Source organism: Rhodofomes roseus, assembly GCF_022264815.1.
Source record: "Rhodofomes roseus strain CIRM-BRFM 1785 chromosome Unknown C8Q71scaffold_4, whole genome shotgun sequence".
NCBI classification, from domain to species: domain Eukaryota; kingdom Fungi; phylum Basidiomycota; class Agaricomycetes; order Polyporales; family Fomitopsidaceae; genus Rhodofomes; species Rhodofomes roseus.
Window position 1 is genome coordinate 1438482 of NW_025952960.1, and position 17398 is coordinate 1455879.

Sequence of the window (17398 nt, forward strand, 5' to 3'; positions counted from 1 at the left end):
TCGCACCAGCCTGTGTATATCACGACAGCAGTGCGTTCACTGGGCATCGGCATTGGGAGCTTGGGAGCTTGCGTGTGATGGGGTATGCCCCATTTGCTATCATTGCTCCGGCCTCCCATGGTAAGCTTCCTTCCGAAGCACTCGCGGAGGTATGAGAGTCTTGTCCGAAAGGCTACAGCGCGGCACTACCAGGGCATGCCATGGTCGGAATTAGGCCCACCAGACATCGTGAACGGCCCATACACATGCTCAAGTATTCCCTCTTCCAACGACGCGTCAGACGACGCGCAATGAATTCAAACACCCCCGACCCAGAAAGCCATACTATTTGCACTGTCGCATGCGAGCGCCCTATGTACTGCCGAGATCTATGACAAGTAAGCTGCACAGTACGTCTCTTCTAAACTCCATCAGACAGACGCGTGAAATAGATGGCCTCATGATCTAGGAACTGGAGTAGGACTACACAGCCTTTCCCTCGACGGAAGATCAATTGCAGTATCAAGAGAAGATAGCAAAAGCTTCTGTCTGTGCGACCTGTCCAACTCGGAATCACCCTATCCCAGCTCGTGCGTGCTGAGCTGCATATACAAGCCACAGACTCGAGGGCAGACCACCACTACGAGCGATGCCACGTCACAGTGCGTTTCCTGTCATACCGCAGACGCAAGCTCGGTCCAGTACGACTTTTCGGCCACCTCCACTTGACGATTGTCTCTCGTTGCCGGAACTCTTCGAGTGGAATGGAGTGAACAACTCGATGCACCCCTTGTTCGTGTGTGCCAGAGGCGATGGACGCATCCGCACAATCCCATGGTCCGAAGTCGTTGCAGCTATGAATGTCGGTAGCCAGATCATCAGGGATCGCCTGGGATGGACTTCGGGGACTGCCCGCGACGTCATTGCGATTATCGCGCCCTCAGGTATGTCATCGAGAATGCATGTGGCACCGTTTGGCTTACGACGAGCTCTGCGCTAGACAACATACCCTACTGCATCAACGAACTGAGCATCATGCGTGCAGGCTACGTGGTCTTTCCGATATCGCCGCGAAACTCTGCGGCTGCAGTTGCCCATTTGGTAGAGCACGCCCACGTACAGCATATATTGGTCGGGAGAGAGCAATCTATGGTGCACCTCGTCCAGGAAGCGCTCGCAATGATTCGAGAACGCGGTGTTTCTTCGCCTCTTCCGAGTGTCTCTTCTTTGCTGTCCTATGACGAGCTGTTCTCATTCGACGCGGAGCGACCGCCCCAAAGGGACTGGGTTGCATATAACGACGAGGGCACCAATCCGGAGGCGCATACATTGATACTACACTCATCAGGTATAGTGGTAGAGGGGTATAAAGTTCACGAGGATACTCACCCAACTGCATAGGTTCCACGGCGTTTCCAAAGCCCATCATATTCACCAACCGACGACTCGCGGAGGTGTGCTTGATACCCTACTTCGGCAAGCGCGATTTGACCGGGAAGATCATCTCCGTGCATGTGTTGCCCATGTTCCATGCCATGGGTTTCCAAATGATCTGCTGGGCGGTGAGTTTCGTGTTGGACAATCGCACGAGAACTGACTCGACATGCGCAGGCGTCGTGCGGAATGGTCTTGAGTGCATTCGAGCCCGGGGTACCCATCGCGCTTGCAACTCCGGAAGGACACTTCGAGGCTGCGAGAGCCTCTGGCAGCGATATCATCTGTTCATTACCTGCCGTTCTCGAGGTATGCCACCCAACGGGAGACAATCACCGCGACTGATGTTGGATGTGCACAGGCCTGGTCCCGCAACCAGGAGGCTGTCAACTGGCTAGCCGGGCGCGATGGCGCGGTACGTCACATGCAACGCTACTGGCACCAGTGTTAACTCGTCGCACTAGCTATACAGCGGAGGCCCCTTGAACCCGCACGTTGGAGAGTACCTGCGATCTCAGGGAGTTGATATCGCGGTTGTCTACGGCTCGTACGTCTTGGGCTCACCCACTACCAGTGGGGCTGTCATTGACGATTTGCATGCCAGGACGGAAGTGGGCGCCCTCACTCCTATTGTTCCAGGTACGAGGCTGCTGTGCTATTCGTCCTCGCGTGCTCATGTTCCGACAGAGAAAGGCAACCACGACTGGGACTACTTCGAGCTATCGTCTTTCCTCCACACGAGGATGGTGCCATCTGGTGATAATGCTTATGAGATCGTAGTCATCGTAAGCATCGAATCAGCCCCCTGAGCGTGGAAACTCATAAGACGCATGCTAGGCCAATGAGTTCTGTCATCCATGCGTGATCAACACCCAGGTCGATGGGCATGACGCGTATGCCACGTCCGATCTTCTCGTCCCACATTCAACGACGCCCGGACTCTGGAAAGTGTACGGACGGACGGACGAACAGATCATTCACAGTACCGGAGAAAAGGTGCGCACACGGATCAATGTTTGCCTCGCAGCGCTGACGCGGTTAATGGTAGACGAATCCAGGGCCGCTCGGTGAGTGAGTTGACCGCTCAAGGACGCGCGGTTGATGACGCGTTGCAGAGAGCATATTGAACCAAGATCCGCATATCGCGTCGTGCGTCATGTTTGGTAGGGGTCAGTTCCAGGCGGGAGTCCTTGTCGATCCTGTGCTGGATCACAGACCCCTGCCGTTGGACGAGAGGCAGTTGGCCGAGTTTCGGGACAAAATCTGGTAGGTCTCAGTATGCGATCTTCCTAGCAATTTCTCACAACGCCGTACTGTACGTCATCAGGCCGACCGTCACCCAAATGAATGCTTTCGCGCCGCAGCACTCACGGCTATTCAAGGAGGTACAGCATGAGTTCACGCTCTACGGATGTGGGTGGCAGCCTGCTGACAGACGGCTGTAGATGATCATGGTCACGGACCTTGCGAAGCCATTCACCTACACTGCAAAGGGGACACCGCGCCGCCAACCAGTCCTACGCGACTACTCGCAGGAGATAGAAAGGCTATATGAGATTGTCCATGACAGCACCCAGTCGGACATCCCCGCGCCTCTGACGTGGGACCTCCTTTCGACAACTGACTTTGTGCGCCGCGTTGTTGGCCGTGTTCTGGTGCACGCCGTAGGAGACACAGATGATTTCTTTCAAAACGGTTGTGATAGGTGCAGTGTGTATATCGTCACAAGGAGTTGGCATATCTGATGTCGCCTGCGCAGCCTACAGGCGACATGGATCCGGAACTCGATACTGCGCGGGCTGCGGGACTCAGCCAAGCTGGAGACGAGAGAGATTACCAGGGATTTTGTTTATGAACACCCTACCGTCGTAGCCCTCTCCGTATATGTCTCCGGGCTGGCCGCCGGGTCTACGAACGACACCGATACATCCGAGCAGGCTCGTGTGGCTGCAATGCGGGCCATGGCTCGAGCCTACAGCGAAGCCTTTCCGCGACATCAGCCAGGCACGGGGCGCAGTCATCATGACACTCACGCGGACAAGAGCGTTTTCCTGCTCACGGGGACGACTGGAAGCTTTGGGTGCCACATTCTGCACCGCTTGGTTTCTGACCCGCATGTCTCGAGGGTATTCGCACTCAACAGGCCTTCGAAGGACGGGATCAGTCTGCGTGAACGCCAGAATGCGGCCTTGATCGAGCGCGGGTTGCCGACAGACGTCCTCGGCGACAAAGCAATCCTGCTGGAGGTCGATTTAGCCGCCCAGCAGTTCGGGACGAGTGGCACGCTGTACGAAGAGGTGTGTTCCAGTCGCACCTCCATTTGCTTGGGCCTGACCCGTGGCAGATGAGGAACAGTGTCACGCACATCGTCCATAATGGTGAGCGCGGCAGTATTGTCGCGGAGATGCGCCTACTCAGCAGTTGCTTTCTAGCTTGGCGTGTCGATTTCAATGTATCCCTCACTTCCTTCGAAAGCAACATCAAGGGTCTGCGCGGCCTTGTCGACTTCGCCTTATCGAGCGGTATGCACCAACCGCCACGGCTAACGTTCATGAGCAGTATCGGTGTCTTGCGCGGTACGTGCCCAGATTATATAACAGGGACTGCACAGCTTATAATGAGAAAGACGTCCGCGCAGACAGTTCTCACGAAGAAGGGCATATCGAGCCGGAGGTCGCGGCAGGCAGCGGCTATTCGGAGTCAAAATGGGTGGCGGAAGAGATGCTATACCGGGCTCGCAAGGAGACGTCGCTACAGACGCTGAGCGTTCGCGTCGGTCAGCTATGCGGCGGTATCGATGGGTCATGGAACTCCAACGAGTGGTTCCCGGCCTTGGTGCAGAGCGCGGAGATACTGAGGTGCTTCCCGAGAGACGACAGAGTATGTGGCCGTACGAATGTCAAAGCTAATGTGCATCTGATCAGTACACTGCAGACAGTCGATTGGATACCGCTCGACGTAGCAGCCACAGCCGTGGCAGAATTCTGTACGACTACCTCGCCGGTCGGGTTTCTTCACCTCGTACATCCGCGCCCGGTGCCGTGGGACTCTATCGCCGCAGTCGTTGCTGCAGAGCTCCGCGTCGGTCTCATCGCATTCGATGTATGGCTTGCGAAGCTCGAGCAAAAGGGAAACACCGCCACGACACATCCGGGTTGCGATGAGGTGGAGATGCTTCGCACACTCCCCGCGTTGCGCTTGCTTCCGTTCTTCAAGACGATCATCAAGCCGGGTGCCATAGGGTCTCAGGATCTGGCGATGACGAATGCTATGGGGGCGTCTCCGTCGTTGAGCGACCCGAACGTACGGCAGGTTGGCGAAGACGATGTTCGGAAGTGGATCGCCTACTGGCGGAGAGTTGGACTGCTATCGAATAGCGGACGGTGAACTGTGATCAGTGTCCCAAGCATGCCTGAAGCTTGTTGGATATGACAACGCGGGAAGCCAAGAGGTCAGAGAGTAGAAAGTCACTCCGTATGCCCTACGAGCTAGCAGCTTAGAAGGCTGGTAGTGCACGACAGCTCAATTGTGCTCTCCGCGGTGTTACACGTTCTCGCTTACGTAACGCTACACAGTCTTCACATTCGTCCTATAGGTCGACACTCTCCCAGATCCCTCCGGAACCCAATGGGAGCGGGTTCTCCCCTGGATCAGGACACTTAAACTCGAATTCCTCACGCCCCGGTAATGGATTATCAGTGCTCAGTGCATCGTGCCCACAGAACCTGTAAACTGCAAGGCGTGGACTCTGTCCCACTCGTCGCCCACTATTCCCACACGGATACCAGCCTGCCATCATGTTGCATACGTCGCCTTCATGTCCTCAAAAGCGTACGCATCCGTGCTCAGGTCGGTCGCGGTCTCCTGCGTCGGCAGAATATCGACATACGCCCGATGCATGCGTCGCGCTCTGCGTGGGCCATGATGTGCAAGGCGACATGCGGTCGCCTTCCAGCATGGCTTTGCTCTGGTCAACGCCGACAAGCGATCGATATCCTGGTGTGGCATCGCGTACCATAGTACATGATCCTCCAACGATAAGGTTGACAATGCGAACTGCGCCCGGAATACGCAACTGTACGGGGTACGGCACACCATCGCGCATGACGGGTTGGGGAAGCTGGTTCTCTGTCGGTCCCAGTCTACCCTGACTCCGCTCACTGCGAACGCTACATGTCTGTGACAGGCGTGAAAAGATGCAGGAACAACGTAAGGCACGCGGGTGAGAGAGACGGTGGTACAAGAACTTCCATGATTCATAGCGTAATAACAGCGCGACAAGCCTAGAGACGAGAGAGCACACCAGCCTAGGGATACATGTCGAATACTTCTCCTATAGTCAATCACCAGAAAGCACACCTATTGAAGAGAGTCAGCGATGTGAGCGTCGGTAGTGTGACAGCGAAAGATGAATGTACGGACCATCCTGAGAAGCATTGGCATAGATTTTCGAGCGAGGTAGCCTGTATGATGAGCTTGTCGACTTGCGCAGCAACCGAAAGTGAGACGTCCGGATTGAAGTCACGACCTGGCATAGAGTTTAGTCGGCCCGATGAATCGAGACGTATGCGACTTGCCTGTCAACTTGTGCTGGACACGGTTGTACACGAACAATGCTCGTTCGTTGCGAATCTCCTGGTGCTCTGTACCAAAGTCTAAGTCTGAAGTTTCGTATCGATCAGCAGTTACGCACCATTGAAGATGTCATTTTCATCGGCCTGCAACCTCCGTATCGGGGCTTGAGGATATGCTGATGTACGCGTCGTTTCTCTGGCAGGTTCTGGAACAGATGCTAGGATCAGATATTCATGTTGCCGAAAAATATGACATGCATACCCTCTGGTCGTCTGACATCCACAGTATCAGCCTGCATCAACCTCCAGTTGATGAGAGGGTCATATACGAAGGCCTCGAGCACAGCCATCAAAGACTCCTTGTTGTCTCGCAGGACCTTCATGCTGATCTCGCACGTGTTCCTGAAGCTGCCCTCAATCCCGCTGACTTCCATTGCATGCGTGAGCATCCGCGTCAACCGGAACGGAATCTTCTCGGGGAACTTCTCTCGGTGCATTGCCACCTCGAAGCAGTCGCCGAAGTCGATGTGCACCACCTTCCCTGTGTTCCGCTCGAGCATCAGGTTGGATGGATGCCGATCGCCCAGCCCGAGGATGTGGCCGACCATGCTGTTCACCGCGAGCGAGCGCGTGTATGTAGCGCGGCGCTCGAGCCAGTGCTCGGAGCTCGCGCTCTTGAGCCATAGTACACGGTAGAGGTCCTGGCCGGTGGTATTCTCGAGCGCGTACTCGAAGACTTCGATCTTCTGCAGCAGTATGAGGTTCTCATAGTCCGGCGCCATCTGCGAAGTGCATCAGCATGGGTAGAATACACCACACAGACTTCACTCACGTTTAGTATCAGGCGATACTCAATGTTCAGCAGGATCTTGCGCGATTCGCGGTAGTCCTTGACCAAGACGTGGAGCGTGTCACTATCCTTGACCCAGCCCAACAGGCCTGCGTTGGGAGCGAGCGGCATAACCGGAAATCGCTGAATGTGAAGATGCCTCTTGAAGCAGTCCGTATCCACAGAAAGCAAGTTGTTGACGAGACTGAACAGCTGCATGACACGCTCGTCTTGACGCAGGTCCTCGTGTCCTGGAGGGTGATGAGCAACATCGAGTGCATATCACGGACAAATACGTACCTTTCAAAAGATATTGATAGTCCTTGCCATCGCTACCCCTGAGCGAGAGACGTCGTGGCCGTTGCTTGGACTGGATGACAACTAGCTTCGTGGCAAAGTTGACGATAGTGATGACCGGTCGCCCTGCTTGATAGGCGCCCGGCACCGCCAACTGCAGGTCTCGAGACTTTAGCAGTGCGGGAGAGACGAACTGCAGGTCGAGCGTCGTCAAATTCTGCAGCTGCTTCTCGATCTTCTTGAAGACCTGTGGACGACATCAGCACTATCCTGTGATCGGGAGCGGGCTCACTTACAGAGTAGTAGATCTCCCAGGCCCTGTCGAGGTCCCTCTGCTCGCCGAAGACTCGCCACCGTTTGCACGCTTCACGAGCATCCTGGAGATCACGGCCGAACACCTGGTGGAAGGACGTCTCGCGCGCCGTTTGAGGACCCTGGCCGTACCCCGTTAAGCTGACGGTCACAGCAAGACAGCATGCTACTCACATCCTCGATCATCTTATGCAACGGCTCCAGGAACACAATCATGCCCTCCGGATCCTTGTTCGTGAAGTAGAGCCTTGACGCTTCCTCAAGGCCTTCATGCCACATCTCGTGCCAGAGAATCGCAACTCGGATAAGTTCGTGACTGACGATGTTCGCCTGCGCACATGAATCTTGATACGATGATAAATGCACGGTACGCACGGTACATACCTGTTGGACGATCTCCTCGCTATGCTCTCTCATGTTATTCATGATAGACTCTGCCGCACTCTTGCGTGTTGTGCTAGAGGACTTGGACGCCACGGTCAGCGGGTACACCAAGGCTTGCGGATGGTGTTTCCCGACGTCGGTGAGAAGTCGACTGATGTTCCGACGAATTGCCACGATAGGTGTTTGGATGCGAGCGATGATCTGGTCCGAAGTTAGATGAGTGACTTATGATAGGCAACTACACGCACCTGGGGGATGACTTCCAGCCAGGTGTCCACCTCGACGGTTATGAAGCCAGAGCTCATTGCTTGGCTAACATCGGGATGTATGCCATACTTGAACCAAAGCGTGAGTAGTCGCAGAGTATCCTGAAGAATATTCTCATTCCGCAAGTTGATGGAAGTGAAGAATCCTGTACACACATCATGAGACTGTGGTCTGGGATGGGGCGCGAATACGACGTACCCTTGATGGCCTGCGTAATGTGCAGAGCCATATTGTCAGACGGTGCTTCTGAAGTCCTACCCTCTGTCTGGCTTTCTAAGTAACCGACGACGTCGAAATGAGCTAGAGCCCAAGTATGATGCGCCTTGTACCATGTTGGGTCGTAGTGGGTGGCAAGGTAATAGGAGTGCAGGATGTCCTTGATGTTTCGCTAAACGGATGTAAGCATGTGCTCAGTTCGTGAACAAAGCGAGGAGACACACAGAACCCCAATCGTCCCTAAGTGCCACTTGCCATTCACCCAATTTGAGATAGCAACGTGCGAGTAACCTGGAGATCTCGTCCAGCTTCTCGTTCGGCTTCAGCCTCATGAGATCTGGAGTGTGACCGTTGGCGCCGTTTTGCAGACCCCTCTCGAGATTCCCGCAGAACGAGCGTAGATAGCTCAAACTTTCTTCTCGGGCGCCGGTCGCCCATATGTACTTGAGCTGGGCATATACGACTGCGTTCGGAGCCTTCATTTGTTCACGGTACGACTGTTCAATATCAGATGTGAATAGCAATCACAGGATATGCATACGAACCCTGTCGGAAGAGAGGAGTGAGTTGATGGACTTGTCCGCAAGCACCATGCGATCAGACTTGCGACACAAGTTGGCGAACTTGATCCACATGATTGGGTCTTCATCCGGGGTAAGGACCAGGGCTCTGATCTGCAGAATGCGTTGCCAGACCTCTACGTCTGGCTGGCACCCCTGCAGCCTGCGCACGCAGCATGAGCGATGCTGCGTCGTGGATGTGAATCAAAACTTACCGTTTCATCCAAGTTCTCCTCATGGACGCCTGGCGCTCTGGTTGGTCGGCATATTGCTTGTACGTGATGATCTCCTCGAGCTCGGACAACATTTGTGCCCGTACCATGGTGCTGTATACAGTCTCAGGAACGAGGACTGAGCGATGCTTGGCGACTTACTTGTAAGAGCGACCGTAGCCCTCGCCCACAAGCGACATGAGTTCCGGGTCTAACTGATCACGCGCCTTTGCGATCTGTTGCATAGCTTTCGGGAACTGATTCTGGTGGACTGAAAGAATTGCACGATAGAACGGTCTGTCGCCCGAGTCGGGTCTCATCGTTGCAATGTAATCCTCCATGGCATCCCAATCGTTCAAGGACCAAGCGGCGGCGGCGGCCATGGGCGCGATCTCCCTGCGGTCTTCGTGAGTCGCCTTTGCCCAGTTCTCTTCGACTTGCTCCGCGAGCTCCTTCCATTCACCGAGCGCGTGCAGACACCGCATCCTACCGATGGCGACATCAAGGTTGTCCGGGTCGTCTCGTGCTTTCTTCTCGTACGTGCCGAGAGCCTCTGTCCATCGCCCGAGTCGCTCGTACCATTCTTCGTGCTTGCTGACATCGTACTGCTCGCGAGCTATCAGCAGAGTGCCCCACGCAGCATCGTGCTGTTGAAGCTTGGAGTTGATGCTCAGCAGCGCCTCTATGATCGTGGGAGACGTCTCGGTAAAGAACTCGAGTTCCTTGTAGTGCAGCGCTTTGGCATATGCGTGGAACTTCATGGCATATTCACCCAGCGTCCGGTTCTCGATCGGGAGGGCCTTCTCCTCATGTTCCATGAACTCGGCGAGGTTCAATAGACGATGTACGATCTCCGCGGGAGCAATGGGCGATGTGATAGCGCACTCAATGGAGCGGACCAGATCTTCCTGCAAAGACCAGCGTGTCAATATAAGATTGAGAAATTCAAGGTGATAATAACCTGATATTGATCATAGAGCTCTCCCCAGCACGAGATGAATGCCGCATTGAACAACTCCTTCGCAAGAGGAGCATGAACATCGACCAGGCTCATGCATGCACGTAGAGCATGGGAAGGCGACTCCTTCATGAACTCCACCGTGATTCGATGCATCCATTCGTTCCAGTCTTCCCTTGCAGCTATCTGCGATACATCCCAAGCTTGTTTGAGATGTTGCTGGTTGACGGCCATCTTAGTTGCCTCTGCAGGCGCGGTGAACTCGACCGCCTTCGTGCTGTCCCTGTATATGGAATTCTCGACTGTCCTATCCGATAAGATGAACGGAAGACAAACGTTGCCTCCAGTATCCCTGCTTCTTGTGGAAGTCTGTCGCCACTGAGGAGCTTGGAGATCAAGTTGTCGTAGCGAGCATGCTGAATGCGATGATGTATGAGGCTCTGCGAGCGATTGCCATCAGGACCACGTTACATGAATGGCGTCGACGCGTACCTTGTTCACAGTGGGCACAAACACAGCAAAGTCTGAACCGAGTTGTGTGACCAGCGAGCAGAGTGCCTCCATGACGGTGTTGCGCAGCTCCGCATTCGACAGCACACGGACGAGAGGATGGATGATACGAGATGCATGGTCGGAGAAGTTGACCTTCCTCGATAGCCCGTCAATCGTCTGTATCGCTCTCTTGCGCAGCGATGTAGATGCATCTGTTCGCTCGTGGGTCCTCACGATTATTGGGATTACAAGTTGCAGATACTCTTCAATATTGGAGCCAAAGGTGAGGAATGCATCGAAGATCTTGGTCTGCGTGCTCATGGTCTTCTCAGTCAGCTCGCTGTCGAAAACTTTGAGCAGCAAGGGCAATATGGTGGGCAAGAATGGTCTGAACTCTGCATCGAGGGCCTTCCCCAGTGCTTCGATGAGGGACACCAGAGGAAGATGCAACGAAGCATTGTCCCAAAGGTCCGTAATCAGCGCGAAGATGTCAGGCATGTAGTTGCGGACATGCTGCTTGATGATGCCGACGAGGATAGCCAACTGCTCTAGGTGGAAGACCTGGATTCGAGAGACGGATGTCCTTGCAACAGCAGCGAACGCGGGGATGATCTAGATAGTATCATCGAGGCCCGCTCTAGAGGCAGATTCACGTTACACTTACCTGAGGCAGGAACGTGGCACACTTCAAGCCCTGCGTCTTGAAAATCGACATTATCGCCTCAATGACTTTGTGATGTCGATCCGCCGCCTGTTGATCCTTCAGGATGTCGAGAAGCGCATTGATCGCAACGGTCTGATAGTAGTCATCCGTCCCATTGCTGACCCCAATATAGTTTCTTGTAACGGCGTTGACGAGGTTGGAGGACGTCAACTCCGACGTCACTGCCTCCTCGTCCGGCTTGATCTATGGATGGTTTCAACAAGTCAAGGAGCAACAAGGGCACCGCCTATCCTTACCTTGCGCCGATACGGGTCCAGAGCACCAAGTATACCAAGGACTTTGATGATCTCTCTCCTGACGGTCTGCTTCGTCTCCGTCCTAAGGATCCTACTGAGGATTTGCAGGAGTTGCGGGTAATCAATGAGGGGCGACACGACATAGCCGGTGCTCGAGCAGACTTGACCGAGCGTGTGCAACGCTGCGTCACGCTTCGGTAGGGATGCGTCTGCTAGTCTTGACATGATGACCTGCATAAGCTCGGGAACGTGAGGAAGGACTTCCTCGCCCCCGACCCGCGTCAGCTCTCCGAGGGACATGAGAATGTTTGCAGCAACGGTCGGGTTCGGGTCATTCGCCTTCGGCAAGAGCACCTTGAGCATCGGGATTGCGTAAGGCTTGATCAGGCGGTTAGTAGCGGCGACGAGAAGCGTTAGCAGCCGTGTGCACTCCTCCCTACCACGACTGTGCACAAAGGTGAATCCAGTATAATGCAGTATTGACAAAGCACTTACGAAACGGTCGAGTACTCTAGTTCAGTCAGCAGTTGGATGAGCGTCTTTCGGAGGGACGGCATCACGTAGGCAGGATTGTGCATTGCAAGGCGGCCAATCAATCCAACGGCAGTGACTCTGTTCTCGAACACCTCGTCATTGACAGCAATGAAGAGAGCGCGGACGTTCTCCGCCTGAGCGAGATGCTTGTCGAACCTCTCATGCAGGGAGGAAAGCACAGTCTGCCTGATGGTCGGGTCTATCCGAAGACTTCAGGGTTCGAAAAGATGCATTATCGCAGAACATAACGTACCTGGGTCTGCGATTCCTAGCGTGAGCAACTTGTCGATCACGTCGCTGATGATCTCGATGGAGTGGTTGCTCGCCTGGTAGACGATAGGGTCCCGGACGAAGAGACGACAGCAAGTCTCTGCTGCTGCTCGCCGCACCTCCGAGTTGTCCTCGCCCAAGTATGGTAGAACGCAGTCACGCACGAACTCATTCAATGTATGACCTAGAACACCCAGGGCATCAAACAAGCGTCTCGGGCATTGCCAGCGTACGCACCACTGAAGTCGAAGTCCCGCAGCGTAACCAAGGCAACCGTGATGAGTTCGGGAGTCTTCTGAACGGACGCGCCCTGGAACAGGTTAGGCGTCGCTACATCTTTGCGTTCACACGTTCACTCACATCCGCGGTAATGACATCCTTTGAGCCAGACTCGGTCCGAAGGATAGACGCGGGTGCGCCGAGTGGTTTGTAGTGCTGTCCACTAAGTAGCATGGAAAGCATATCCAAAAGCCGATCTTCACGTATGTCAGCAACCATTGGAAGTAGCAGGGAGCGGGTGACGATACCTTGAATGGTCTTGAGAAGGGGTGGGATGTGGGTGGCGATAGCGGTGAGGGCCTGTCTCAACGGTTCACTGGGGCCACAATTGAACATGAGGTCCAGTTGGTCATGCAGGAGCTTGGTGAGGTTTGGTCCGACTGCAGATGCAAGCATGCCAACACATTGGAAGATTGGCTCCTCTGACGGGGCGTTCTTCTTGCTGCTCGCATGAGTGAGATAGCGGTCCCAAATCACGAAGAGCGATGTCGATGTACGCACCCACGCATTTGCAAACCCTGTCTGATATGGTGCATGATGGACTCAAGGAAGGGCTTCATTTCGCTGCCCATTGCAGTTGCGACATGTCCAATCGCAATGAAGGCTACCGAAACATGAGGGCTCTGTGAAGTCGACTGTAAAAAACGGTAATGTACCAACTGAACGTTCATTAGGCTTGTCCAGTTGCGTGAGTAAATGAGCCATCGCTTGGTGTAGATGATGCTCCGAGAATGTATGTGGGTCGTATACCGCAAGAGTGGGAATGAGCGTAATGACCATCTTGCGGACGAGGGCATCTCGATGGGTCTTGAAACCCAGAATCAAAGCAGCAGCATCGAGGAAGTTCTCCTTCATAAACTGTGTGATTGGAAGGATTCAGTACATACATGAGGTTGATTACGGTATAAGCAGTCACGCTGACCATGCCTCCGTGCAAGAGCAACTCTCTGTACGTCAAGAGCGAACCATGGATGATCTCCGGTTGAGCCATTTTGATACCCATCTGAGCGTCCTGCAAGATCCGCACCAAGAAAGGACTTCGTGCCTGTCGCTCCCGTAAAGTGATGATTTCCAGGCATGCCGCAAGTAGTTCAGCGGCGCTTTCCCTGACGATGACGCGCGTGTCGCGGAGAGGGACAAGGATCTTGTCGAAGACATCCCCGATGTAGCCGTGGAAGTAGGCCGGACTATTGCGCGCGAGCTCCTTGAGGATAAGCACACCAGCGTATCTTCCAGCCTCTTGTTTCTCGGCTTGCAACAATGCGATGGCAGCCTGGACTTCATAGTCGAGCCAGCGGTCGCCGAATGTAGCTCCGCCCACAGCAGCAATGTGACCCAGTGTCTTAGAGGCGGCAAGCATAACGTTGATGTCGGAATTCGGGAGGAGGGTTTTGACATAGTTGTAGAAGCGATACAAATTCCGTTGAGCCTCGAGTGCACCCTCGCCCTCGGCATTGAGGAGGTAGTCTGATGCAATTGGTCAGAGGTCGCTAGACGAGGGAACACGTACTCACCAATAGCCAGGATGCCACCAAGTTTCTCCACATTGTTCTGACTATGAACCAAGTCAAACAGTCGTCTATTGATCGTCTCCTCCCAGAGTTTGGCAGAAGCATCCGAGGACGCGTCGTGGACCGAGTTCGATACCTAGGAGCTGTGAGCAGCCCGGGATGCAGCCCTCGCGGGGGAGTATACTCACATAACGTTGCAGGTCGATCGCGGACCGCAATCGGACATCGTGACTCTTGCTCCTTAGGCCCTGAAAGATCTGGTCCAGCACATCTACCTGCGCGCCGCTGGTAGAAGCCATGAGGGAGAGTCCACCGCTGCACTTCGCAGCCCAAGCAAGAGAATCTGAGATGCGGTTATTACGCACAGGCGCGCGATCCGGGTCTCAGAGGCACGTGATTCTTCTTGCCTACGTCGATTCCTGGGTCATCTCGTTTCTCGTTTCTGGGCTGATGATGAGCAAAAAGTGAGGAACCCTCCCAGCGGCCTGGTGCCAGTCTAGTAGTATGATTCGGACTGTACTCGAAATGTCCAAGTCCGGAGCTGTGACGGGGATGGACATAGTGGGAGGCATGCCGAAGGGGAAGTGCGAGGATTGTATCAAGGGCAAGCACCCTCGCGCACTGGCACCGTTCACCTCATCCAACGTCGAGGCAGAGGTTCTGGTCCTCATACGTATCTGACCCTCACACTGATAGCCGATCCGAAACCAGTGTCTTGTAGTGCATGAATGGTGGTCTCGTACCCATCCGTGTGGACGCATCCCACCACCTCCACACGGATGGGTAGTACGAGACCAATGAATGGTCAAGGTCCACACACCTCAGGCTGTTCAGTGCTCAGCACCTAGCTAAGCCTCTCCCACCTCTCGCGCTCTGCCAGGTCTTTGCGCAATTGTCCCTGCTGCACCATTCTATATCGTGACACCTTCCTGTTTTCGGATCAATGAGAACCACACTGACAGACCCTTGTCGCTACGAACCATATCCAGAATGCTCGAGTCAACCTTCCGGAGGAAACCCGATCAGCGACTGTGGCATCAGGTACACGCTCAGTGCGTTCTCTCGAAGCGTAAGTCGATCTGCTGTGCCTCACGCGTGAATTGATCCCAACAGATGCTTCACGGATATGGTGCAAGCCTAGAATAGCCATTCTGCTTCCATGCCCTATCCACGCCTTCAAGCCGCTGGATCTCATTCGTTGAACCCAGGTCTGTCTGCGCGTGGCAGCATGAGATGCCTATATCCGGATTATGGTTTGACAGTAATCACAGGCATCTTCGCACGTCAAAGGCGCACCCAGGGAGAGCAGGCGGTGCGAATGTCGGGGTCGCTTAACTCTGGACCTTGCGCACCGCCGTCGGCTTCAAGCGCCACGAAGCCTTGCTCGCCATGTCGCCGCCTCAGGCAGCGTACTTCACGTATCGCCACCAGCCCCTCAAGGCCCTCTACATCGTCTACGCCGCCCTCGTCCTGTTCCTCGTCCGCACGCCGTACTGGGCCGTCACGAACCTCCTCCCAGCATGGCGCCCGAGGAGGTCCTGGCCCCTTTCCCGCGTCCTCAAGGTCAACACCATCCGTGAGGTCCTCCGAATCTCCTTCCAGACCTCCATCGGCATCTTCCTGGCCGACTCAAAGCAGCTCGCAAAGTCCGTCGGCTTCGTGTGGATCGAGCCCGACCCGACGCTCATTGGCGGCGAGATCAAGGCGGCGGCGAAGATCAACGACGTAGAGCCCGCCCGCATCGGCGGAGTGTGGTACGGCCAGAGGGGCCCTGACGGGCGGGTCGGCCAGCGGGCGGGGCCGGACGAAAGAGTCATTTTTGAACTGCATGGTCAGTCCGTCCGGTGCTGGTCAAGGACCCGCGCTGACGAACGTTTTGTTCACCGCAGGCGGTGGATGGGTGGTCAGTATCCGGTCGTGCGCCTTGCAGCATCCGCATTGCTGACCGCGTTCTTTCTGGCGTGTAGATCGGGAACGCGACGCGGAGCTGGGACAGCGCGTACATGTGCGACGAGATGCTCAAGTACGCGGACGGGTACGCGCGGGCGCTGCAGATCGAGTACAGGCTGGCGCAGACGGCGCCGTTCCCAGCGAAGAACGGGTTCCCCGCGGCGCTCATCGACGCGATCGCGGGCTACAACTACCTCGTGAACGTCGTCGGCTTCAAGCCCGCCAACATCCTCGTCTCGGGCGAGTCCGCGGGCGGCACCCTCGCGTTCGCCCTCACGCGGTACCTCGTCCAGAGCCGCTTGCCCATGCTCCCGCCGCCGGGAGCGCTGTTCCTGCTGTCGCCGTCGGGCGACTTCGGGCGGACGTACGTCGGCGCGGGGTCATCGGTGGAGAAGAACAACGACTCGGACTACGTGCAGTGGTTCTTCAAGGGCTACGGGGTGCGGGCGCTGCTGGGGAACATGTCGCTGGAGGAGGCCTTCACAAATTCGTGGATCTCGCCGGCCGGGGCCCGCGTGCCGCGTGTTGCAGGCGAGTTTGCGGGAATGCCGCCGACGCTGATCATGGCCGGGGGTGCGGAGTACACGCTGGACGAGCAGAAGGTGCTGCGGGACCGGCTGGTGGAGGACAACGGGAGGGACGCGGTGGCGTATGTCGAGCTGCCGGATACGACGCATATCGTGCTAACGGAGGCGTGGCACGAGCCCGAGCGCACCCAAGGCTACGAGGCGTTCGCGCGCTGGGTGGACGGGTTGGCGGCTCAGAAATGATGCTTGGTCTGAGTGGTCTTCGTCAATGGCACTGACTCGGAGTCGTCGCTTTCTTTTGGGCAAGATCTCTCTGTACGCGATACGTTGTGGTGTGTATGTTTTTCTGGACCGTTCGTGTTGAACTGGGTGTTCATGTGTCCCCTGGGTACCGTCGCTGGAAATGATGCTAAAAACCGGTTTGTCAGCATTCGGCCGCTGCCCTGTGGAGCAACGTTGTGCGTCGCGCAAGCCGTCAAATATACATCCGCTTTAATTGGCCCGCTTCACGCGCACGCCCGCCCTCGTCCACGCAGTCGTTCTAGCGCAGGTCCAATTTGAAGCGTAGACGAAATATTGTAGCGCGGTCAAGACTGGCACTGGTACTTACCCAGGGTGGATATGCTGACTAATGCTCGGTGACTCTCATGACATTCAACCAGATTAATACCGGCTCGGCTTGATGTCACTATGTACGGGAATTGAAATTTGTAGCAATCGCGGCGTTGGTTTCCCCCAATCTAACAACTGCGTAAATCATCTCTGACAGCGCTCTAGTCTACTACCATAATTGTCTGCGTGTGTGTCCCGTGATGAATCAGCTAACGACTTTCGATCCAGACGACGGTCCCGG

At 55.3% G+C, this 17398-nt stretch overlaps 3 protein-coding genes across 3 annotated transcripts; 2 read left to right on the plus strand and 1 right to left on the minus strand.

Moving 5' to 3' along the window:
- Positions 1–349: 349 nt before the first annotated feature.
- Positions 350–5004, plus strand: C8Q71DRAFT_433171 (uncharacterized protein). The gene is made up of 19 exons (XM_047918513.1): positions 350–377; positions 432–923; positions 980–1327; positions 1381–1541; positions 1591–1722; positions 1775–1828; positions 1878–1960; positions 2018–2052; positions 2101–2198; positions 2251–2409; positions 2462–2480; positions 2529–2679; positions 2741–2798; positions 2859–3118; positions 3173–3710; positions 3758–3791; positions 3846–3989; positions 4040–4293; positions 4348–5004. Exons 2-19 carry the CDS (start codon positions 629–631, stop codon positions 4798–4800), a joined length of 3276 nt encoding a protein of 1091 aa, XP_047782438.1. The 5' UTR covers positions 350–377; positions 432–628; the 3' UTR covers positions 4801–5004.
- Positions 5005–5663: 659 nt separating this feature from the next.
- On the minus strand, positions 5664–14494 carry C8Q71DRAFT_742605 (FAT-domain-containing protein). Its single transcript, XM_047922857.1, has 32 exons — positions 14257–14494; positions 14072–14204; positions 13480–14024; positions 13218–13415; positions 13187–13192; positions 13059–13159; positions 12806–12999; positions 12639–12754; positions 12516–12588; positions 12262–12462; positions 11970–12207; positions 11475–11919; positions 11179–11421; positions 10515–11126; positions 10359–10462; positions 10026–10305; positions 9227–9972; positions 9068–9178; positions 8838–9015; positions 8517–8789; positions 8275–8464; positions 8058–8221; positions 7810–8010; positions 7600–7755; positions 7410–7547; positions 7117–7360; positions 6820–7067; positions 6250–6769; positions 6107–6193; positions 5991–6056; positions 5836–5941; positions 5664–5772 (listed from the first exon to the last, which is right to left on the minus strand). The coding sequence occupies exons 1-32, from the start codon at positions 14365–14367 to the stop codon at positions 5757–5759; spliced, it is 7044 nt and encodes a 2347-aa protein (XP_047782439.1). The 5' UTR covers positions 14368–14494; the 3' UTR covers positions 5664–5756.
- Positions 14495–15214: 720 nt separating this feature from the next.
- On the plus strand, positions 15215–17280 carry C8Q71DRAFT_742608 (alpha/beta-hydrolase). Its single transcript, XM_047922858.1, has 5 exons — positions 15215–15276; positions 15340–15899; positions 15958–15971; positions 16036–16877; positions 16974–17280. Exons 2-4 carry the CDS (start codon positions 15458–15460, stop codon positions 16786–16788), a joined length of 1209 nt encoding a protein of 402 aa, XP_047782440.1. The 5' UTR covers positions 15215–15276; positions 15340–15457; the 3' UTR covers positions 16789–16877; positions 16974–17280.
- Positions 17281–17398: the final 118 nt, after the last annotated feature.